The sequence below is a fragment of the Muscardinus avellanarius genome (genome assembly GCF_963383645.1).
Source record: "Muscardinus avellanarius genome assembly, chromosome: 18".
Classification (NCBI taxonomy): domain Eukaryota; kingdom Metazoa; phylum Chordata; class Mammalia; order Rodentia; family Gliridae; genus Muscardinus; species Muscardinus avellanarius.
In genome coordinates this window covers 27,909,575-27,935,382 of record NC_137804.1, presented here as the reverse complement: position 1 = coordinate 27,935,382, position 25,808 = coordinate 27,909,575, and the positions used below count along the sequence as shown (strand labels likewise).

Below are 25,808 nucleotides of genomic sequence, written 5' to 3'. Positions count from 1 at the left end.
TACAGATGTGGTCAGAACTACAAAGAAAAATTAAATAAGATTTTGAGGTAGATATGTATTACCATTACTTTCTAGCCTACAGTGAACATTCCTAATAAGTTATAATATTCTTTCTAAGGAAACTCAGGCATAACTTCAGAATCCTCAACAAAGCCATTACAAATCAAGAGACTTCAAATCAAAACCGACTGGCCCTTAAAGATCTGACCTGTTCCCCAGCCCTCCCTCCACCCTTCCTTTTTACAGATGGCACCATGGTCAGAGGCTGAAAGGCACATGTCCGGATTCCAGGAAGAAGCCAAGGAGGGCCCTGTGTCAGCTGACCTGGCTTCCAGTTCAGCACTCTGTGCACCATTCATAAGAGTTGAGTAAACCAACTCCCAAGCACTAACATCTGTGGCTGCAGATGCTCTGATCTAAATGTGTTTGTTCTATTCTGAGGCTCCTCCTCGAGGGCCAACCTGTTTATGGCATTTCAAGCTGTAATTTACATCATTTCAGAGCTCCCAACAGGAAAATTGCTCTTTGTTCTCAAGAGTTATTTCTTGAAGAAAATATATGTTTGTGGAGACTTTGAGGCCAGTCTTAAACTGAGGACATCACCACAAAGGCCCAGTCTCTTATTTTCCTTTCCAGCATTTCTTCTCATGTGCTGAAGTGGGTAGGACTAAGTTTTGTTTCCTGCCCAACCAAGATTAAGCTTCAAGAAAGAGATGGAGGAAAAAAAGTCAACTTCCCTGTCAGAGGGGCCCATAAATTCTGGCAGTTTGTGTGGGGCTTAACTTTGGTATTTATTTTGCTGTTCATCAAACATTTGTAATTCTCAGAGCCCCTTGTGCATTTTATATGAGAGAAGCTGTGCCTCGACACCAATGCTTTCCTAAGGAAACACATTTTTCATTCCATATTGTTTCTGTACCCAGGGTTGATTCTCTTTTGTGTGAAAAGATGTTTATTATTTCAGAAACTTTCAATGATCCCTCATTATAGACTCATCTCAGTTTCTGATACATTTTTTTTTCACTGATACATTTTTTTTCTGAGCTCTGGAGAAGCACTAGAAGTACTTTTGAAGTTTCTTTCTAAATGGTCCCATAATCAAAACTAAGAGGAAAAAAATCAGAGAAACATATTTGTGTTCTTAGATTCTTAAACAGAGAGAAGTGTTTGGAATAGAGGTGTTGGGAATGGAGTGCAGATCTGGGATTTGCTTTTTCTGGGCATTCTCAGCATCACTGTAGAGAAACCTCTGAAGTCAAGGACATTTTACTTGTTTGGGTTTATCACTTCCACACTTTGCTGGGTTTTATTCAAAGGGACTTAGGACAGGTTTATGGGAGTCCTGATCTTTGTGCATATGAAAGTATTCTTCCCAAGATGAAAATGAGAAAATAAAAAGGACCTGAGGATGCCCGATTTAGTTATCTTGCATCTTCTAGCCCTCCTGCATTTATAAGGTCTGTCTGCAAAGATGAGGAGAAAGTCTGTAGCCATAATTTCCAAGTGCCTGGGGTTTTAATTTACTGTGGATTGAGTTGAATCTGTACATCCTAATGTGAGGCAGCCTAGAATCTATGGGACATTGTGCAACTGTGTCATGCAGTGAAACCTCTAAGTTTCCACTTTATTTTTTCATCTTTATATAATAGAGGTATCTAGAATTGGGTTGTTGTAATTTAATAGGATAATGCAAATAAAGGACTTAAACATGGTGCCTGGTGACAAGTTCACACTCAGTAAAAATTAGTCTCTATGATGATAAGTTAAATCTTCCTAATGTGATGTCATCCCTAGACTGGGCATTTAAGACATGGGTAATGTTAATTTTTTTCAGATTTAAAAAAAATGCTTTCAAAGATTATATGTGTAACAGCAATGATAACACAGTAACATTAAGCCACAGGTTCATAGTCTCAACATAGAAAAATAGACAAATATGCCTCATAAATGTTCATCTTTTCCCATATAACCATTAATTTCAATTCCTTGCCTGTGCAATTGCAAAAGCTGTTATGTATTATTATATGGATTGACTCTATTTCATTGTTCTGAGAATATCAGCTTGACGCTAAATGCACAAATCTTTGTGCATGCTTTCTTAACCACCAATAAAGGGAATAGTTAATGTGCTGCAAAGCAAGGAAAATTGACTTTCAAAACAGAACATTGTTCTAACAGTCCTACCTTTATGCACAGCAGGATTTCTCAACTTGGGCACTGTTGAAATATAGTCTGGATATCTCTTTGCTTCAGGGGCTGTTCTGTGCATTTTAGGATGTCTCAGTGTCCCTGGCCTATACCCACCTGAGGCCAACAGAGTTGTAAAAATCTGAATACATGTAGGTCACCTCCTCCAGTTTCTCCAAGTTGAGAAGTGCTGGCATGCAGGTAGGATCCAGGTAACAATGCTGTGCTCTTTGGGCCACCGGATAGAAGCACTTCAGGTCTGGCTTCTTAGGAGGTCACCAAAATGTTTTGAGCTTCTTGGTGACCTGCTAAAAAAACCTCACAGATTATCTATCGACCGCAAATTCACATTGCAGACTGAGTAATTAGCACTATGCTTTATTTTGAAAAATAACATGGGCTTGATTTTGTTTTCTTTTCCTCCTCGTTTTGGATTTTGCATTTGCCAATGGAAGCAGAATGGCATTTTACAGTTAACCTTAACTTCTTATATAATGATTTCTTTCTTTCTTTTTTTTTGTTTGTTTCCCTCCCCCCTTATTTTTCAGCTTCCTCAGGCTCAAAAGGTAAACTCCTTTCCATCATATCCCAGTCACTCTCAGAACTCACAGTCATGCATGTTTTCATGGTGTTATGCATTTGGCACTGTCTGGGACCAGTGAAATGGTTTTCCTCTTATGGCTTCAGGAACCTGAAGTTGGGCAGGAGCACATCAGCCAAAGACCCAGGGGCACTGTCTCCTGTCACATTAGTCTCTCTAAAGATCCCTGTTATGGGTACCAGTAGAAGGGTAAATCCATGCCTAACCATGAACGGGTAAAGATCAGGTATGGCACATTCCTGAAAAGAGAACATTTCAGACATCTCCTGCAATAGTCTCCCAGGGAGAAAGATAATGGGAATAATTAGTAAGGCCTAGTGGCCAAGTGTACAGTTCTGCCTCCTAAGTCAAATATCTGAAAACTGCCCTTGAGTCTCCTTAATTACATAACCAGCAATTCATTGATTGTCACAATGCCTGTATTCCCCAGAGAATGCCTGAGTAGAATTCTTGCCAATGGTCTGCCTTTTCACTGGTCCTCATTGTCTATCTGAGAAGATCTGGTTCTATCATCTAGACTGTTCTCTGTTTGGAAAGATACCATGTGGTTGCAGTGGTGGCTTTGCTGTGTTGTCCCCATGGCATGTCATTGTATCTGAAGGACACTAATGGTTTAGGGGGAAAAAATGTCATGTCATGACTGAAACATTATTCTCATATATTTCACAAACATAAACAAGACTTCTGGACGACGCAGCAATTTCTAGAGGCCAGATGTGCATTAGTTTCTTTTCAAGGGTAAAGGTATGGTGTCACCCTGAAGTTGAGGCAGCATCTCTCAAGCTTTCCTTTGTGGAATAGGGAGGATTTGGTTCTTTTCGGAGAGAGAGAGAGAGCACAACTGCTCTGCATAAGACAGTCTGTTCAGACCATATGGACAACCAGAGGCCTAGAAATCATTACACAATTACTCAAATATATTTGAGATATTTAAACAAGGCGAGACATGCTAGTGTGTGACTTGGCTCGTGGTAATGTTTGATTACACTTCAATGCCATCACAAAAGGACTGAACACTTCATTAAAAGTTAAGTATTTGAGGATAGCAACAGCTTCCAGGGTAAATATCTAGTAGAAATTCCAGATTTTTTGGAAGTCTTGATGTCTTTGATGGGATGTGTTTTCTTAATTGCCGGCATTTGAAATTGTTTTGCAAAGAGACTTAACAAATCCAGTGCTCAAAGTGGACCCGTCTTAACTCTTTGGCATTTACTCATCAAATTTCCACTGATTCAATTCAAGTGCATTCCTGTTGTAGAAGATTCATCATGAATTGGAGGTGTTCTCAGCCATGCAATTTTAAAACACACTCCAAAGCAAACCAGGACAGAATATGGTAAGAACAAATGTTGCCAGATATGATTACTCGGTAATACTCACCTCACTGCTCTTGTTTCTCCCACCTTCATGGATCGACTGACATCACTTGCCATGCAGAGAGAAGCCTGTTACTGTGATCATACAAAGTTCAGAGTCCAGCAAGTTTCCTAATTCTTTATCTCTAGGTGTCACACAGTCCAAGGGACTTGTTGTGTAGCTCTGTAGAATAAATAAAACTCTGCCTCCTATTCTTATCATGCCTAAAAACAGTCAATTTTTCCTCTTAGAGAATGTAATCAGGAATGCTAGTGCATGCCTGTAATCCTAGTACTTGTGAGGCTGAGACAAGAAAATTTCAGGTTTGTGGAGAGCTTCAGCCACTTAGCAAGGTGCTATGCAACTTAGTAAGACCCTGTTTCAAAGTAAAAAGAAAATTATAAAAAAAGGACTGGGAGTATTTCTCATAGGCAGAATGCCCCTGGGTTCAATCCCCAGCACACTCACATATCACCCCACACACACACACACTCTCTCTCTCTCTCTCTCTCTCTCTCTCTCTCTCTCTCTCTCTTCTCTCTCTCTCTCACACACACACTCTCTCTCTCATTCACCCCACACACACACTCTCTCTCACACACACACTCTCTTTCACTCTCACTCAAACACACACACAATACTCACACTCACACACTCACACACACACACTCTCACTCTCACACATACACGATGGTACTTACAAAAAATATTATGAACTCTGGGTGAAGTGATTTCAGAACCCTTTGTGGGTAGTATCTGCCATTTGGTTTTGGAGAAGGTGTTTAAATCTGAACCTGAGGGATCTGGGTGGTAAGGTGAGGGCACTGTGGAGAGGCATGCTGCTGCAAATTGAAGGCCACCTTCTCCAAGGCCCCACTTGCCATCCAGTGACGTATCAGCATACCTGCCCCTCCCTCTGGTTTCTTCCCTCTCCTATTGTTACCTCAGTGACACTTGTAAAGGCCTTTTCTACAAGGATAAGCCTCTGTTTCCCTCAAATGCCCCATTTTGGTACTTGACCAGTGAAGAAGTATGGCAAGTTCCTTCCTAGCCTTCATCCATTGGTGACCGTGGGCAAGTTATTTAACCTCTTTAAGCCTAAAGGCTCATAAGTTTTTTTTGTTTGTTTGGTTTTTTTTTTTTTTTTTTTGGTGGTACTGGGGTTCCTGGAAGCCCTTCTACTTCCGGGATATACTCCCAGACCTATTTTGTATTCTTTTTTATTTGGAAACAGGGTCTCTTAAGACAGCATGGCTGACTTCGAACCTGTGCGATCCTCCTGTCTCTGCCTCCCAAGCGTGGGGATTGCAAGCGTGCACCACCATGGCTGGCAACGCTCATAGTTAATGAGAATGATAGACTGCCTTTCCAGTTTTGTTATGAGAATTATTTCTTTTACTTGTGCCTAGAACTGAGCCTGACATAGGCTGGATACTCACAAAACAGAATTCCAATAATCATTTGGAATTCCAATGATCATTTGGCTCAGGGCTGATGCTCCTGCATGATGTTTTGTGGTCCTGATTCAAACCTAAATTATCAAGAGATAACTTGAGCCCAACAAGTATATGGTGCTCCCCCAGTTTATTGAAATTCTGCATTAGCAGAGGCACTTGTCTGTTCCACGGAGTAAAAAATTAATGGAGATTGGACTTGAAACCCTAGCAGACTTTCAGGGAAAATTGTTTTGAGATATTTTTCCCAATGCCTTTGTCATTATACATAGATTTCAGCCATCCATGAACATGATTATGATGAGTTCCTTCTCAACCCCAAAGTTTGTTTTTCTGGGGTTGGTAGGGAGACATCCCCATCCTTTCTGTCTTTGGCCTGCTTTTCACATGAGGTCATGAACACATATATTGGACCATATGGTGTCTGTATTTGTGCTATGTTTTTGTTGGAATCTATCTTTGTATCATCTGCAACTGTTTTCTCTATAAATATTTTAAATACTTATGTCTCTGTAAACATGCTCATTTTAATCTCTTGGCTGATCTACAACTAGAAATGTCCTGCTTGAGTGTCCTTCTTATGTGTAGCAGACATTAATGATTGTTGTCCATGAGTTATAGTTCTTATGATTCTAATATCTTGAGAGTCTTCCAAAGTTTCTTAATGACAATTTTCTAGAAAAATGGCTTGCAAAAAATTATTTTGTCTTCTCTATAATTCTTAAACACCTGAAATGATTCTTAGGCCCCTTGAAATTTCAACCCTTGAGATAACATTGGGGTGGTATAGCTGCTGATACTCATGATGAATGTTAAATACTGTCACCAAATATAGAGTCAGTGCCACGAATTCTTGGCTTAAACCCATGTATCAGCTCAGGAGAATATCTTCAAGTCATCACAAACCCATTCTTTTCAGGAGAAATTGAACCAGTTTCTCCAGTGGATTGGTTCTTGTAAATTGAATTGAATTGAATTGAATTATTCTTTTAATTCAAGGAAGAGATATCCATGTATAAGAAAGGTTTGCCTTATTTTTCTCTTACATGTGTAACTCTGGACCTCTACAAAAAAGACTGTGATATTTTATGTTATAATGCTAACATATCAGAATAAGGCCATTGACCTATGTATGTTCAATTACTAGACTATTGAACCGAAAAGTCCAACTTTTAGCTATATTGTCATTCAGGTAGATTATGTCTATAGGAACTAGACATCAGTTGTTCACTGTAGGGCTTAATTGATATAGATTTATTTTTTAAATTATTATTCTTTATTTTTTGTGGGTCTAGGGATGGAACCTAGGGGCATTTGACCTCCGAGCTACACCCCCTGCCCTATTTTTTATTCTTTATTTTGAAACCGGGTCTCACTGAGTTGCAGAGGGCCTCAGTAAGTAGTTGAGGCTGTCCGCGAACTGCGATCCTCCAGGTCTCAGCCTCCCAAATGCTGGGATTACAAGCGTGCGCCACCACGTCTGGCGATACAGATTTATTTAGTATAGAATGAGCCTTGAGTATTTCATCAAGAGTACCCTTTGGAGAATTCCAAATCCCACCAGTTGTGTGGGTCACCTTAACCAGACACTGGTGCCCGATTCCTTCATTTTTTGCTTCCCTCACACAACTCTGGAATTTTCTAAAGACCCTCTCTTGACAGTTTCCAAGGTGCTCTGAGTTTTGCCTGGCACCCTATTCGTTAACATCAGTCTGAGAATCTTGAGGAAGCATAAGCATTTTTCTCAAAACCATAGTTAAAGCAAACCATATCTCTAATCCAGTCTGGTACAGCAGTTGATGCATTGAGAGCTGCACAGGATGGCAAGTGATCTCAGTTTAATAGCCTGACCATGTGTTTTGTTTCCTGTTAGGAATATCTTAACTTGCCTCCTTGCACAAACAGCAGGATTCAAGATCTGTTGTTCTATGCCTGCTGTGATATTCTGTGATGCTTAACTTATAGGAGAACTCTGGACAACATAAATTATCTTCTTAAATGGAGGTTAATTTTCAAGATTTTTTTTTAGGCTTTATTTATCTCATCACAGCCCAGTGTAAAAGGGATCCTGAAACCCTTTGCATTTCTTTTGTTTCATTGTTTACATTATATTTTGGGGAAATGAAGCATTCACTTAGCTGAAGTCTTCCTTCCTTCCTTCCTTCCTTCCTTCCTTCCTTCCTTCCTTCCTTCCTTCCTTCCTTCCTCCTCTCCCTGCTTTCTTATTTCTATCTTGTTCTTTAGGTACAAACTTTTGCCAGTAGATTTTGGTATATCTTTTATCTCAGTGAAATCAGACTCCAACAATTGTGGGATATCATTTATTATTCTTCACCTCATTTAACTTCCATACTTTGAACTATTGGGTTAACTGTCACTGAAAATAGAGAATTGAAAGTTTGCAAAACTGCTGTTTTCATAGAGCTTCAGGTCTAATGATTTTAGTATTGTGTTACAGTTACATAGCCAGCTAATTGATGCAAATGCATAGCAAGACTGGGAGGTGATGCCTATTTACTTTTGGTTCTAGTTTATGACTCTGTGGCTTTTACCTCTACTTGCTTTGCAATGTAAACTATCATTTCTTGTTTTGATGATCCTATTTTTCCTTATCATTTACTATTTTATAGGAACATATACAGGCATCTTTCATATTCATTCCCAAGCTGGGGATGTTAAAATTAATATACTCACAGTCTGAAAGATGATAGCAGCATGTAACTACAATGTAAATTGTTCAATATATTTTGGATGCAAGACAAGGGAAATAGAAAACAGAACAGGTCCAGTTACTTCAGCTCTTCCCCTGGCCAGTGCAGTGGACTTCATGGACATCTGAGTAATGGTATTATTACTCAACCATATTCGTAGTTGCTTAACCAAATATTTTCTTCTCTGCTAAGAAAGTATTTTTTTCTTCACACTCTTTATGAGTGTGCCTGTGACAGTCCAGAAATGCTATACTGCTGCTGAAGAAGGCGGTGAACTTTGCATATTTCACCCATCTGAACCTTGACTAACCTGTTTTCCATGGCTGTGTCCAACCCTGTGTTTGAGACCAATAAACAAATAAATGCAAGATACTCACATTCAAACTGTGCATAGCTTCCTAACAGCAAGACACCCCGCAGAGTAGAACAGGTATTCTAGCTGGATGTAGAGCTTTGTTTGGGAACAGGATGCTATTTGCATTTTTATTGAAAAGAAATGTTAATATTAAACAATCTCATAGTAGGTGTCTACTTGTGGGTTTACTCAATTTCCATACTCATTTGAAGAATGTATATACTGTTTTGTAATTAAGAGAAAGATAAAAACCAAATGTTCAACTTAATTATGAAAAACTTAAATTAAGGTTTTACTGTGTTATGCATGAAAATTGTTAAAAGTCTTCAATAAAACATTGCCAATATATATCAAGAATTTTTATACATGTATGCTTTGAGCCTATAATTTTTTTTGTAGAATCTATCCTAAATTGATGTGACTTGCACTTCTGTTTACAATGAAGAAAATAAGAACCAAAACACTCAGAAATAGGAAAGTGGTCACAATAGTTATTGAACTCCCAAGAGAAAGATTATTAAAAGCTATTTTAAAATTATGGGCCACCGGGTGTGGTGATGCACACTTGTAATCCCAGCATTCAGGAGGCTGAGAGAGGAGGATCATGGTTTGCAGACAGCCTCAGCTAATTATTGAGGTGGTTTGCAAATCAGTGAGACCCTGTTTCAAAATAAAAAAACAAAAAACAGGGCTGGGAATGTAGCTTAGAGGTCGAATGCCCCTGGGTTCCATCATCAGTACCACACACAAAAAAAAATAATTATGGGTCAAAGGGTTATGTAATAATGTAAGAAAGTAAATTAGGTTTAAAATCAGAATACAACATTTTAAGCACATTATGCTGTTTGTGGGTAAACATACAAATGTACAAAACAATATTAAAAGAAATGAATAGATATGTTTAATGGTAGCTATTTACTAATAGTAGAAGAAGTATTTATTTTGTTTTCTTCTTAATATAGTTCTGTATTTTTCAAATCCTATACAATGAGGGCATATTATTTTTATAGGTAATTATATTTATGCCAATGAACTAATTATATTACCCACAAATAAATTAACTGGAATATAAGATTAATAAGAGTTCATTTAACAGTTGTTTGCCGAGCCTAACTTTCTCCAGAAACAAACAAAAAAGTTGAAAAGCCAAACTCAGTTGTGGAAATACATTTACAATTGCACTGATTCTTAGTAGAGACAGCTATACTCAGAAGGGTGAAGGTTTATAAATAGCGGATTGTCTCTCACGGAGTAAATACCTCTGTTATCAATAATCTTATGTCCTACCAGAAAGAGAGGTCATATTTTATCATCAAATCAAAGGCCCAGTCCATGTTGGATGCTTAGAGCAACACTGATTTGAGATTGGAAATACATGACAAGGATAGGTGTTGGTTTAAATTCTGGAGTCAACCACCCCATATGTGCCTATTTGCTAGGTCTTGCCTGTCTTATCCCTGCAGGTGGAAGGAAGGGCTGCTTGACAGAAGGTGGAGAAACGAAGCTGGGTGAGGATGGCATTTGGGTAATTGCTATTGAGAGAGTGTTGTACTGAATGGCACAGTCTCTTGTACTGTGCCCACCATGATAGAGAGGAGGCATTCTCTCTCCCCCGTGGCAGGGCAGGACATCAGTAGTTCCTAAGAACAGATTCTGGGTGAGATAGGAGAAGTGGAGGCTTGTCTTATAGCCCTCTCTGGTGTTCTTGGGCCCAGGGCATCATTACTGTGAGCCTAGGCTTTCTCATTGTCATACCGGGGTGAAAATGCCTCCTATAGGACTTTCCAGAGAAGTAAAATGGACAGTGCTTGCCCAGAATGCAGCACACTAAGACTAATTAGATAAAGCAAAGGTAAAAATGGTTTTGAAACACTGATGTAAACTGGTATTCTTAACATATATATAGCCAAAGATCTAGGTATTTTTAAGGCTGAAAACCATGAACTGATTTCAAATCTCTATAATCTGGAGTCCCTCTTGTATCCCAGTTACTCCCTATCCTGCACATATTAGAGAAAACACATGACTTTTCACTTTCTGTGACTGGCTAATCTCACTTAATATAGTTTCTCCAGGTCCTTCTATCTTCTTGCAAATGATCTAAGGGGAGGGAAGGAGGAAGACTGAGGTCTATTAATGGAAATGCTACCATCAACTATGTGTATACATGTAAATATACCGATGTCAATCTGGGCACTCTGCATTGGGAGGGAGGGAAATGGGGAGGCTGAGGGGGCACCAAGTGCTATGTGCATGTATGTCACTGTCAATATACGTTATGACAGCTGAATAAAAAATAATAGAATTTAAAAAATTATTTTCATCTCAAATGTTCTTGTATCCCCAAAGAAATACAAACACCCTTCTTCTATATAGAAATGAAGGTAGAGAGAATTTAAAGAACTCACTTCAAAAACCTTAGTGAATTAGACTATTATGTCCTTAGTGTCAGCATAACCAATATTAAACCTGGGGCAGTTTTTGAAAGGTCATCAAAGGATACCCACATTTCTGATTTTCTTGTTTCAAGATGCAATTGTATAGATAATTTTTATTGCCCCAAAGATGATCTTTTGCACAACAAATTGATTTCCCATTTTAAGATCTCTTCTGTATTTCTTGATTGAACACCTGCATCCATCACTTGATACACTACATGTGTTTTTTGAAAAATGGTTTATGAACCTACACTTTGTGGTAGATTTATGACCCTGGAAGGTGTGTCATTGCATTGGAACTGAATGAAATACCCTAGTGAATAAACGATTAATAACACAAAATATATATAATTGAGTCAGAAATACATTTTTTTTGCAGGTCTGGGGATGAAACCCAGGAGCATTCGACCTCCGAGGTACACCCCTTGCCCTATTTTTTATTCTTTACTTTGAAACAGGGTCTCACTAAGTTGCATAGGGCCTCACTAAGTAGCTGAGCCTGTCCGCAAACCGCGATCCTCCTGTCTCAGCCTCCCGAATGCTGGGATTACAAGCTTGAGCCACTACGCCCAGCTAGAAATACATTTTTATTGCATTAGAAAGAGAGAACATACAAATAAAACAATTCCAATTTAAAAAATCACTGTAATTCAATGACTAATTTTAAAATCAAGTCTTTGTTAAAATATAAATGTGAGTCAAGTCTATATATTCTATATCAAATCAATGTCAAATTACCATCAGTGACTTTAATCTGACTTCACTGCTCTTTATAGGAGGACATTTTCTGTGGGGAAACAAAACCTGGTAAATGCCATGAGTTTATTCAAGAGAAAATACTCATGAACTGTAATCCAAAGTCATAGATTTTCTTTATGTTTATGGCATAATTTTTGATACAAAACAAATCTCATTTCCCTCAATGGAGATTTGTCCATCTATATTGTTTCTGTACATCAAAATTTCAAAATAATTATTTTAATGAAGCAACCAGCTTTTAGTTTTTATTATTAAATTGAGTCATATACTTATTGGTCTGGTCAGAGTTCAGCTACTGGATTCTTTTTGCAGCCATTTTATTCACTTCTCAGGCCCCCAGATATTGGATAGCTATATACTTCACACCTGCATTCACCCTGTGTGATCTCAAGGGATCGTTCTAGTTAAATTGCCAGACCTCTCATGCCAAAGAATTCAACTGAAATGACCCTGTGTGGCAAACTGGAGGAGTAATGTAATCATGTACAGCAAGGTTGTAAAGAAGTTCAAAAACAGAGAGTTAGAAATTTATCCCTTCTAATTAACTGAAAGGATTTTGGAAAACCCAACAATGTTTCATGAGGTAGAAAAATGTCAGTCAAGGACTTATGCCATAGTATGGATTTTTTTTCCCCAGAAATGACTCATAGTATTGAACTACTTGCTGAATCATGAGCCCTCTGTGCCTGAATTAGACCCACCCTAATTTTCCCAGGCCTGGATCACGTGATGATTTGGAACCTGGACACTTGGAAGCATCTGCCCCTTCTTCCCAACTCCCTTCCTCTATAACAACTTCCTTCCCCATGTGCTTCTCCCTTCGATCTCCATTAATATATGTAGTCACAATTAACCACATTGCTTTCTGAATCACATTTAACCAATGAAGGCCATGGCATTCCATCATAGAACAAAGGAGAAATACTTTATATTTTTTAATGTGACTCAGATGAAGAGACTGATATAGTTCTGACTTGATAGAGTAGTGAGTGGATTTCAAAGAAGCATGTAAACTTTTCTCCCCTACGTGTAATGGTTCTTGTGAGATGAGTCACACCTGCCAGATGGGCCAGGCTTTATGTGAGGTGATTTTTCGATGATTCCACTTAGTTCTTCCAAGAACTCTCAAGGGCTCTTCCTATTTTAAGCATGGCTTGCTTGGTTTTCTCTTTCACTGCACTCTAAGCTCCTGAAAGTAAAACATGACATTTGTCCTTGCACTACAAAACAGGAGACTGAGGGTGGAATGATTTGCCCCTGGGCTCTGGCATTAGGTAGGCTAAGGCTCAAATTTCCATGCTGTTGCCTTCTGTGACCTGGAGCAAGTTAGTTTGCCCCTTCATCTTTAATCCCTTCATGTGTTAAATGGGACAATGTGCTAGGTCTGTGTCAGAGTGAGATGTAAGGCTACATAAATACAATTCATATGAAGCATTGTTGGGTAATAAAAAGACTGCTATGGATATGCATATGGACAGATAGGAAGACAGATGGGTAGTAGGAAGGACAGATAAGTAAAAATGACTGAGCAAGCTTGAGTTACATGCTCTAGATCTATTTGTTTCAAGTCACAATATTCAACTAGGCTGTTAAAAAAAAGTTCTTTTCTTTATCTCTGTGGTTTTGGCAGAATATTATAAATCTTTTGCCCATTTGCAGCAGGAGCAGGTAGATACCAGCTTCTCAGAAATTCCATACTGTCTTAGGCTAATTATACTATATACAGTACACATGTATTGATATACAGTATATAAAGATATTAAGAGAAGGAACAGCCAGGCACAGTGATGCATGCCTGTAATCTTCGTACTTAGGAGGCTGAGACAGGAGCATGACAGGTTCAAGGCCAGTCTCAGCAACTTAGCAAGACTCTCAGTAACCTAGTGAGATCATGTTTCAAAACAAAAAATAAAAAGGGGTAGGGATGTAGTTGAAGGTAAAATGTCCCAATCCCTAGTTCCATAAAATAATAATTATTATAATATAATAATAATAATAATAATAATAATAATAAAAATAATAATAATAAATGGTTTTGTCTCAGTTCTAGTACTAATTCTGAGACTCTTTTCCTCTCTGGATCTCCTTTATAAAATAAAAATGGCATGGAAATAAATTAATTCAAGGATCGTTTGCTGAAGCACTTATTTTGTACTAGGCTCTCTATTAAAAAGAATATAGATTAAGAGGAAATATTCCTAGTTTCTGCCCTTGGAGTTCACAGGCTCGACACAATTTCCAGTCTTTCTTCCAGCCACAGTGTTCAGTGAGTTCACTGTATTAACAGTTTGCAAAAGTTTGGTCCTAGATGGTATCTTTGGTTGTAGAGTAAATATGATTATCTTTGTAGTAAAGTCTAAGAACATCTGGTTCCCATTTCCACTTAGTTAGGGGAGGTTTTATGGAGGAAGCAGCATTTCAGGGGGTCTTTAAACAAGGAGAAGGTTTTGTCTCAGGGCCCTGAAGCTCTAGCAATAGGCTATGTTTTGGGGCATCTATTTGGAAGGTGTCTAAACCATATTTGCGAAAATATAATGTTTATCCACAATGGGGGTCACTTATGTGTCAAACCTGATCATGAATCTTGGCCCAAATTCAATGCCTTGTGATAATTCTCCTTGTAATTTTTACTGGGCATCTTGAAATATGCATGGTATACCCTAGTAAACAAAGCAGTTTCCAAGAGAACTTTTGCATATATTAATCAGAAATACTCTCTTGACTGTGGCTTCATGTATATACATGTTTCTGCTAAAAAACACTGTCCTTCCTCTATCTAGGCATTTTCTTCTAAACTAAATTCTCTGCTTAATGGCATATCTTAAAATCATTGGGAAAAGGAAAGCAACACCAACCAACCTTTTCTTGAATAATAACTATTTTATTAGAAGAAAGCTGTTTGGAGATTTTCAAATAGATGTTCCAACATTTATCCAGCATTATCATTCATGAAGTTGTCTTCAGGTTGTGTGTGTGTGTGTGTGTGTGTGTGTGTGTGTGTGTGTGTGTGAGAGAGAGAGAGACAGAGAGAGTGAGAGAGAGAGAGAGAGAGAATGAAGTCAACAATCCAGTTCATCCAAGATACAGTTAAAGTTCAAAGAGAAAAATTTGTTTACTTTTCTATTTAAACAACTTAAAATGCTGAAAAGTCTCATAAGAATTCAGAATCCCCAAATCTCAATGGCAAGTAATAATGATTCAGTAAGAAGAGAAAATGTCTTAGCCAAAAGCTAAATATCATTTGTGTAGCATTTCTCATGGATTGAGTAGCTATGCTTTACCAAAACAATCAAGGGCGGAATGAAAGGAAATGTTACTTAAAGGGTTTATTTATTCTTACTTCTTGTTCTTATTCTCCACTGCCATTTTGTTGGAGACATATTACTTAAGATTCAGGCATCTTGCAAAAATGTTGAAAAATGCTAGTGCATAATAGAAATCTAAACAATGGTTGGTGTTTTTAATTTGTCTAGATGTTTAGAGTGAAGCAGTTCATCTGGGTAGTGTCATAAAAGATAATTCATATTGCTTTCAGTTCTAACCAATGCCTGACCTTTCTGAACCTCTCACCATATAGAGGATCAAAAATACTGACAAATATAATCTGTTTAACCCAGAACATACAAACTTTATTCTGATAATACTTTCAAAGTCAAAATGTTAACCCTGGCTTTTTTTTTTTTTTTGTGGTACTGGGGTTCCTGGAAGCCCTTCTACCTCCAGGCTACACTCCCAGACCTATTTTTGCATTTTTATTTGGAAACAGGGTCTCCTAAGCCAGCGTGCGGGGCTAGCTTCGAACCTGCGCGATCCTCCTGTCTCTGCCTCCCAAGCGCGGGGATTACAAGCGTGCGCCACCATGCCCGGCAACCCTGGCTTATTTAAAGGACTGTTTTATCATTGTGTTAAAAATGATTTTAAATAATGTATTACTATTATGATTTTTTTGTGGTATTTGGGGTGGAACCCAGGGAATTTCTACCTCTGGGCTATACTCCAAGACCTATTTTATATTTTATTTGGAAACAGGGTCTCACTAAGTTGCTGAGAGCCTTACTAAGTAGCTGAGGCTGGCTTTGAACCTGAGTGATCCTCCTGTCTCAGCCTCCCAAGTGAGGGGATTACAAGCATGTGCCACCACGCCTGGCTGTATTACTATTATTTTAATAACTTACTTTTTACTTTTAGACATTAATTTTCATTGCAATCATATGCTATTGGGTGCTTTTATTTATTAAATACTTTCTATAGGTGAGAATTTATGGAGACATTCTTTTTATTAAAAGTTGCAGTCGAGCCAGGCGTGGTGGCTCCCAGTACTTGGGAGGCTGAGACAGGAGAATCAAATTCATGGACAGCCTCAGCTACTTAGTGAGGCCCTCTGAAACTTAGTGAGACCTAATTTCAAAATAAAAAATAATAGGGCTGGGCGTGTAGCTCAGAGGTAGAATGCCCTTGGGTTTCATCCCTAGTACTGCAAAAAAAAATAAAATAAATAAATAAAAAATTAAGTCCAAAGCTCATATATGTAGCCACCATTCATATTTAAGAAATATAAATATTTAGCCGGGTGTGATGGCGCACGATTGTAATCCCCGTGCTTGGGAAGCGGAGACAGGAGGATCACACAGGTTTGAAGCCAGCCGCACTGGCTTAAGAGACCCTGTTTCCAAAAATAAAAAAATATAAAATAGATCTGGGAGTGTAGCCCCGAGGTAAAAGGGCTTCCAAGAACCCTAGTACCACAAAAAAACCAGTACCACCAAAAAAGAAAGAAATACAAATATTTAATTATAGTAAAGTAGGGTTATATTTTTATTTATAATTTGTGTGATGTAGTGAAACACTACACATATTGGTGGGTGTCATGAGCTGACTGTCCTTCTATGACAGATCACAGCTTTCCTCAGGTAACTGGTAAAACACAGCCTCTCTCTCTCTCAGGTTCTAGAAACTTCTCCTTACTGCATATTCTGGTATAGCACTGCTTCCCTTGTTTCTAGCAATGAGGGACTACTCTGCTCCTTCCAAGAAGTACACTGCATTCATGTATATATACTTTCAAATATTTTCTTTATTAAACTTTGATCCAATTTGATTCCTGCTGGGCCCTGACACCTGAAAAGTTTGCATCCTGTCTGGGCCAATGCCATTTTATTAGATGAATTTTCTTACACAGATGTATGTATATTCAGTAGACTGCTTGTTTTACATGTTTACATTTTTACATAAATGGTTTTGCAATGCCTGTATATTTGTGTAACTTGCTTCTTTTTCCAAATATTGAAATTTACCCATGTTGTCATTGGAAGATTTTGTCATTTAGGTTTTAAGAGATGACATAGACTTCAGGTTCCATAATTAGGATAAGAATTCTCACAAAGAAATCTAGGAAAATTGCTCTTCAGATCTGTCACAGATATGAATGTACACATACAACCATGTAGAAGTGTTTTGGGATCTACCAACTTAACGAGGTATGACTTCTTTTTCTTCTCATTTGCAAATGGCTTTTTAGATCATACAGGAAGTTGTTGACTCGATGGGCTTTTAATTATGTGTGTTGATATAAAGCCTCTCAAAACTGGCCACTATTAAAGCACAAAGCAAATAGCCTGATTATCACTAACCGTAGTAGGATCCAAGAAGTCTGAGAATAGAATGCACAGCCGAGTCAGATGTGGTCATCAGCCAAAGGGATGCTGACACTGGGCTTTCTCTTGTGAGCATGAGGCGTATAGGATCGACTTGCCTTGTTCCAGTGGTTTTTGCTGCTCTTCTCCTAGTGGCACCCTTTGTGTCCACGGGTTTGGAGAGGGGCTGAGGTTCTGCACTGCATGTCTTTATCAGCTTCTTCCCCTAGAATCTCTTCCCAGTATTAAGAATAATAATGGTGATGATAGAAGGAGGGCAGGTGGCTAATGAAAGCGATAAGTATAGAGGACTTTTGGGTCGAAGCTAAAACAGATAGATCCAGGGATTCACAGAGGGTCTCTACATAGCTAAGTTTTCTACTCATTTCTCCTTTTCTCTGCATCTATGTTTTCCTCTTTGTACTGGTGCTCTAATTTATACAGGGGGTCATTTCAGTGCTCTCAACCGCCTTGCTCAATCCTTGCCATAGAGTATGAAATGGAGGATATGGTGACATGTGTTTCCACCCTGACCACAATATCCTTCATCATGTGCCACCCAGAGACTGCCTTTGAGAATTCCCACGTCATTGGTAAACTTTGTGGGCAGAAGAAAGGGTGCCCAAGATGTTGTCTTCCCTTTGGCTCATGCTGAACTTGAGATAGTGAGTAGAAAAGAACATTGCCTTCACTGTATTTCCCAGGCACATTATCAAGACCTTTACACCTTAAGGAATCAGTGATGCTACTTTTAAATGTGCCAGCTCATATTTAAAGGAATACACAGCTCAGTTTCTACTCTTAGTACTATTTCTTTTTTGTCAATGCAAAGGATATTGGCAAAACTAATAGTTGATACAGCCTATGCTGCAACTAAGAAGAAATCTAAATGACATCAAATGCCATTTAAATACTTTTTTGTGTATGATACTGGGGATTGAACCCAGAGGCATTCTTTCTCTAACCTATATCCCTAGCCCTATTTTTTATTTTTTGTTTTGAAACAGGTTGTCACTAAGTTGCTAAGAGTATCCTAAGTTTGTGAAGCTAATCTTGAACGTGTAATCCTCCTGTCTTAGCTTGCCAAGTACAGGTATCACAGACGTGCACCATTACACCTGGTTTACATTTGTTTTGTTTTTTTTTTTTTTTTTTTTTTTGGTGGTACTGGGGTTCCTGGAAGCCCTTCTACTTCTGGGCTACACTCCCAGACGTAGTTTTTATACTTTTTTATGTTTGGGAACAGGGTCTCTTAAGCCAGCACGGCTGGCTTTGAACCTGTGCGATCCTCCTGTCTCCGCCCCCCCCCCCCCGAGCACGGGGATTATGAGCATGGACCACCACACCTGGCCCTGGTTTACATTTTTAACTGAAAAGGCTCATAGTCTGGAAATGACCTTTTATGTCCAAAGACGTTGTGCCTGCAATTTACACTAGTGTCCACTAGAGGGTAATAGTGTCTTTCTATGGAGCTGAGGCTGATGTCTATTGCAGGTGTTGAAAGGAAAACAGTAGAAATGCAACTGTGTGCCTGCAGGTTATACACATATACAGAATATTTATGCACTGTAGTATTATATGTTTGTACCGTGCACTCCATTAGTACAGTCAATATGAGGACCAACTTTAATAAAACACACAAGCATAAAGAGGAGCAAAGAATAGCAGAAAAATGGTATCTGAGGAGCATTTCTAAACTAGCTTTTGTTCTTGGCTCAGAACCAGTCTTCGCCAGCAGGGCTCACCATTTGTGCACAGCATTCCCTTTGAGCCCAAGCCTCCGGGGCTGAGCATATCTGGCAGGAGACTCTGCTGAAAACCACCTGGCCACCCTCTAATGGGCTGCCAAGCATACTGCCCTTGATTCACTTGAATGCCTTCTCTAGGCCAGGCCCAGCTTGCCTTCTTTCTCTGGGCCTTGGCATTCACCCCCTGAGGCTCCTAGCTGCAAAAGAAACAGAGGGTCCTGGCAGTGTTCCTCTAAACGGGGATGTGGAAGAGGCAAGTAGAACAGATGTCCTTCAGAATTGGAGGCTACTCAGGCAGCACTGTTGTAGTCACCACTATTCCCAGTCTAAGGCACCTTATGGCACCTTTCTCTAGGCCTGACTGCTTTCCCTGCATGCTCCAGCCTCTGTCCTTGTGTGGACAATAATTAACTTCGATTCTAAATCTTGCCCAGGCTCCTTTCTCAAGGCAGCCAAACTTTGATTATTATTGTAAAGATTTCTCACGAAATCCCAATAACAACAGTTCTTTATATAGTCATGAAAAATGGCCATCTCTCTCAATGCTTTCTGATATTGTTCAGTATTTGACTACTTTGTGGATATTCAAATTTCTTCTCATGTGGGAAAGACATACAACTACTCATCTTGCAAATATTGTAATCTTTTGCCCTTTGGCCTTTCTGGTGTCAGAATCTCTTCTGAGTTATACATAGCACCTAGGACCAGCTTAATGGGTATCCAGAACTACCTAGGTCATTTTTTGTGTGTGTGTGGTACTGGGGGTGGGACCCAGGGGCTTTTCTACCTCTGGGCTATACTCCCAGACCTATTTTATACTTTATTTGGAAACAGGGTCTCACTAAGTTGCTGAGAGCCTCACTAAATAGCTGAGGCTGGCTCGAACCTGTGAGATCCTCCTGTCTCAGCCTCCCAAGCGCTGGGATTACAAGCATGTACTATCATGTACAGCATACCTAGGTCATTTATATATCAAACTAATACCTGTGTGATTCAAGATTCTTTTATAAGAATCATAAATCCAATTTATGTTCATTCAAGCAAAAATGAGAAAACTTATTGGCTCAAGTAACCCAAAAATGGAGAAAAAAAGAAGAAAAAATCATGGATGGAGTTGACCTTAGGGATGAAGACCTCCAAAGACTGGTTCCCTCCCTCCCTGCCCCTCTTCCTCTCCCTAATTCTACCTTTTCCTCTTTCTTCCTTCTTTCTTTACTTCTTCCTCATTTCTCTTCCTCCTTTTCCTTCTTCATCCTTCTCTTTCTTTCTCTTAGTCTTTCTCTCTCTCACACACAAACATACACACTCTTTGTGTGTTAACTATATTTCTTATTACTTTCAGTCTAATTGCTTTTCTGTGGTGGGGGGACAAAATTGCCAGGCTTACATTCTTATAGCCATCCAGGAAGGAGAGAACAGCATCTTTGCCAGTATTCCCAGATAGAAGGACAAAAATCCCAGTCAGCCTCTCTTGAATCCTGTGCCTAATTACTGAGCCAACCAGTGTGACATAGACGGGACATGTGTGTATGTGTGTTTGTGTGTCACACACTCTGGTTAGCACAGCCAGGATGGGATGTCTCGACATACACTCAGGATGAGGGAGGTGAGCTGCCACAAAACTGTGACTGTAGAGAATAAGATGATTTCTCTCCATATTTGCAGAAGGAAAAGAAAAGTACTAAACAACTATCTACATTTTCACCATTCCATTTATAAATATCCTTACTCTAACGTAAATGGAATGAAACAGAAAACTTCTTCCTGGTTCTTAAACCTGCTTTCAGGAATCATGCTGAATTTGTAATATGAAGCCTGACAGTTATCAATAAATTCCAAAAATATTTACTTTTGTATAAGCTAGACTTGAGGAAGATGGCCTCTCCACTCACTAAATGAGAGCCAGGGAACTGCTCCCCGCCCACAGGTCCTTCCCCTCGCCTCATTTTCCCTATATGGACTTTGAGTATGCTGGGGATCAGACTCAGGTCTTTTTTATTTATATTACTGAGTATTGAATTCAGAAGTTATTCTGAGCTACTCAGAATGTACATCAGAGCTACACTCACATCCCTGGTTTTTTTTTTTTTTTTTTTTTTTTTGAAACAGGGTCTCACTAAGTTTCAAAGAAGTTGCTCAGGCTGACTTTGAACCTGCAACCCTCCTATCCCATTGTCAGACCCAAGTCTTATTTTACTAGTTTTCTTCACAGCTCCTGGGATGGAACTTGGCACAAAGCTGATACTTCGGGAAGATTCAGCAAAAAAAAAAAAAAAAAAAAAAAATCTCAATGAATAATAACAACCAGGCCAGAAGCAATGTGGAGCTACCACAAATACGGTGTTTCCATAAGATCTGAGGCCACACTCAAGGGCTGGCCGCATTGCCAACTGGTGCCATCAGTGGGAAACTCATCAAGCATTGAGAGTAGAAGCCTGACACAGACCTTACACATGGGTCCGAATGCATATTCATATAAGCCCACATGTGTGATTAACTTGGGAAGCTGACAGGAAGTAGTCAATCTGTTGAGCAAGTTTGTGTTTTATAAACCAGATGTTCAGTATTATTATTCATCATTTCCTTTGATACCAGAACAGTCCCCATTATGTAGCTTAGGAAATGAAGAATATAGAATAATATACACTTATTATATAACAGAATACCATAACTGAGCATTGCGTAGGCCTGTTCAGAGCCTGGACAAGTGTAATTGAACAGCGGTTCATTTTAAGATTCCCATTTGGACTTGAGTTAATGGGATTTTGCCCAGATGGACCATGGTGACCCCTATCTCCTGCTTCTACCCTTTGAAAAATGAATGTTGACTCTCTGTCTGTCTGCATTTTTCTTGGAAGCCACATATATGAGTCCTAAATAGGGCTCTTGCCTCAGCAGCAGCTATGGGTTTGGGATGACAGAAAGGCTGGAACCCCCTAGTGTGTGTGTTGTGGGGGGCTGAGGGTGTCTGGCCATGGTTGGCTGCATAACTTCTGCTTGGTGGTCTGGAAAAAAACTTTTGCCCCTGGATGCTGTTTTCTATGGCAGGAGTACAGAGTACCTTTTGATCATAAAATGCTACAGTGCAAATGAACTTTCAAATTGATTTCCTTCTCCATGAAATGTTTAAGATCCACTGAGGCTGAAACAGTGGGGCTAGTGGGTGTAGATGAGGGTCTTAATATTTTTCAAGTACTCTTCATGGGCTCTTGCCAGTCCTTGTGGCCAGACGATGAGCTGGTATGAATGGGAAGCCTCCAGGTTAGGGTGGTGACTAAGCTGGTTCAAACCAGAGCCAGAACTTCTCTTAAAAGAATAGTACATGAGGCTGGGCGTGGTGGCACATGCTTGTAATCCCAGCATTCAGGAGGCTGAGACCGGAGGATCACGGTTCAGGAACAGCCTCAGCTACTTAGTGAGGCCTTCCACAACTTAGTGAGACCCTGTTTCAAAAAATAGGGCAGGGGGCCAGGCGTGGTGGTGCACACTTGTCATCCCTGCGCATAGGAGGGGAGACAGGAAGATCGTGCAGGTTTGAAGCCAGCTGTGCTGGCTTAAGAGACCCTGTCTCCAAATAAAAAATGTATAAAATAGGAAAATAGGTCTGGGAGTGTAGCCCAGAGATAGGAGGAGGGTTTCCAGGAACCCCAGTACCACCCCCCAAAAAATAGGGCAGGGGATGTAACTCGGAGGTTGAATGCCCCTGGGTTCCTCCCAAGACCCACAGAAAGAAAGAAAAGAAAAGAAAAGAGAAGAGAAGAAAAGAAAGAAGGAAGGAAGGAAGGAAGGAAGGAAAGGAAGGAAGAAAGAAAGAAAGAAAGAAAGAAAGAAAGAAAGAAAGAAAGAAAGAGAAAAGGAAGAAAGAAAGAAAAGTACATGAGATCAGAGCTCAACATGATCAGAACTCAGGCTAGACTGGACTTGCTGTATTTCATTTGTTTACCTGGGGCTGGTTACAAATGAGTGGTTTCAGTACAAATGCAGTATTACAGGATTTTTTTAAAGTAATGATGCAGTAATTACATTTGGAATTAGTCTCTGAGTGAAGTTGATACTATATTCTGGCTTAATATTTGGAAGTTCATTTCCCATGATCTTGTGTTTGTGCCAGAACAATTACTAGTGATTTATAACTGATTTTTCTACTGGTTGCAGGAGAAAAGCTTCATTTCTCATTATTGTCAATGGTATGTTTTGATTTCATCCATGATACGTGTTGGCATTACTTGAGATTTTGATTTGGGTTGCAAAGTGGAAGTTGTCCAGGGATATGGATCAGCTGAAGTCATTTCTCTGTATAGCATTAAGGATTAATCAAGGAGTCAGAATATGGAAAGACGTCTAAATCTAAGAGAACTGTTTACCCTGAGTTGGTTCTGCGGAAAATGAACTTGCATGCCTCCGGTGGTGGGCATAGTATACTCTAAGTATTTCTAGTAAGATTTTGGAACTATATTTCCATAAACTGTTATATACTGTATATACTGAGACTTAGTTTCTGGAAATAACTGTGAGCATCATTTCAGTTAATATCGTTTTGTTGTTAATTCTGATAATATAAATTTGTTTATATGTTCTAATACTCAATAAGTTCATAGTTATCATACACATTAATCAGGGTTCTCTAGAAGTAAACAATAGGAGAGCCTACATAGAGAAGCATATGTGCATGTATATGTATGCATATATATATACATATGTGCATATGTATATATATATATGTGTGTATATGTGTTATATGTCACACAGATTTATATCAAATAATTGGCTTACATGACCATGGAGCCTGATATGCCTGAAATCTTTAAGACAGGCTGATAAACTAAATAAATATTTTAGCCAAAATCAATGCTACAATCTTGAGTTTGAAGGCAAGAATTCCTTCTTTCTTCCTGGACCTACATTTTCTTTAATAAATACCTTCAACTGATGGGATGAGACTCACTTGCATTATGGAGGGTAATCTACTTTGCTTAAAGTCTACTGATTTAAATCTAAGTTATATCTAAAAATGATCTCAGCAAACATGTAGACTGGAGGCTGATCTAACAAGTAGGCACCATAGAAACTATAACACCATGGTTTTTGAGATTTTTATCATCTTAATTTTGATGGAGGAATACAGGTCTTTCTTGACATAGATGTGAAACTAATAAAAACATGGCTCCCTCTGTTCCTTTTGGGATTATTTCTAACCCTTGCCAGCTCCTCTTAGCTGTCATGATTGCTGATAGGGAAGAAGTAGAAAGGACTGCCTTACAATAGCACTTCTGGAACTAATTACTAAAGTAATGGTTCACATTCAGAGGCTCTAGAATGGGACCTGGGATTATGCATTTCTAACAAGGACTCAGGTTCAGCTGTTCTTTCTATGTACCATTTGGCAAGCAGTACTGTCCTTTACCGCCAAGAATGTATTAAAAGAACAGGGGGAAAGATGAGCTAAGTGACTTTTACTTGCAAGACAAGCCAATCCCTGCAGACATGGATGAGAAAGATTTTAAGGTCTTTTCTTTGTGATGCCTCTTTGCAAGAAGTCTGAGAGCAATATCCAATTGTTCTATGGCACTAAAGCTATGGAGAAGGAGAAAACTATCAGAAAACACTCTGGATTGAAAACCACAGATTCCATTCCACAGTGTGCTTCTTTTAGGGGCCTTGGGTAGACTGTGAAACCAGAAAGTATTTATTTCCTATTGGGCCAGCTGGGCCAGTTGTGTTACCTGTCAGCAGTACCACAGCCTTGGTCTCTCTTTGGACTCTGCCTCTTATTGGTGTGTGACCTGAAGGCAGGGAAAGGAGCCCAGCATCCTTTGAGCACCTCTATATGTCAGGTACTATGCAGCACAGTTTCACATTTTATCTTCATAGCGATGATGCTGGAGGATAGTTAGCATTATTTCATAGGAGGACATGAAGGCTTAGCTAGTGTAGTTAAGAAAAATTCAAAGCTGAGAATTGGAACCACATTTGTCTTGGGCTCAAGCCTACTGCATTCCAATTTGTTCCTGGAACACTCTAGCATCCCTGCCCTTCTCCTTCTCAACACTGTATGAAAAGCAAATGTGACCCTGGGCTCCAAGTGCCTGTGTCCAGTTCAGAGGGTTACAGACATGCATCCTATACTCTGTTTCAAGGATCATTTGCTCAGAAATGCTTTGCTCCTTAGTTATCATTTTCAGGGTCATATGATAAAGTTATCTTTTTACTTTGTTTTTGCTTTTTGTCTTACTTGTTTCCCATCTTAGCATTTCAGAATATATAGAGATAAGAGTGTACTGAATCACCTAACTTGGGGAAAATAAATACTTCTGTGGTCTCCAGGAGGGCCAGTTTACAAGAACCCTTCGGCTTGTGTTTTCTGATCTTCAAGTTTTAGTTTAAGGGGACAGATCATTATTGCTCTTGTTGAACATAAATGTCTGGGAAGTAAAATAGTAAAATAAGTCTGTTGTAATACATTATTAAAATCTAAACAAAGCTTTATCTGAGCCAATATTCAGGAAGTCAGAGAACAATTCAACTGTGGTGAGTGATGGAAGGCAACTTTTTTGCCCCACCTGATG

At 39.1% G+C, this 25,808-nt stretch overlaps 1 protein-coding gene across 1 annotated transcript in view; it reads left to right on the top strand.

Moving 5' to 3' along the window:
- The window catches only part of CACNA2D3 (calcium voltage-gated channel auxiliary subunit alpha2delta 3), a gene marked incomplete at both ends in the record, with an annotated part of 933,053 nt that overhangs the window by 661,067 nt on the left and 246,178 nt on the right, over positions 1-25,808 (top strand). The window contains one exon of the mRNA XM_080715370.1: positions 2,736-2,753. Within this exon, the coding sequence (XP_080571496.1) occupies positions 2,736-2,753 (18 nt within the window). The remainder of the gene's footprint in view (positions 1-2,735; positions 2,754-25,808) is intronic.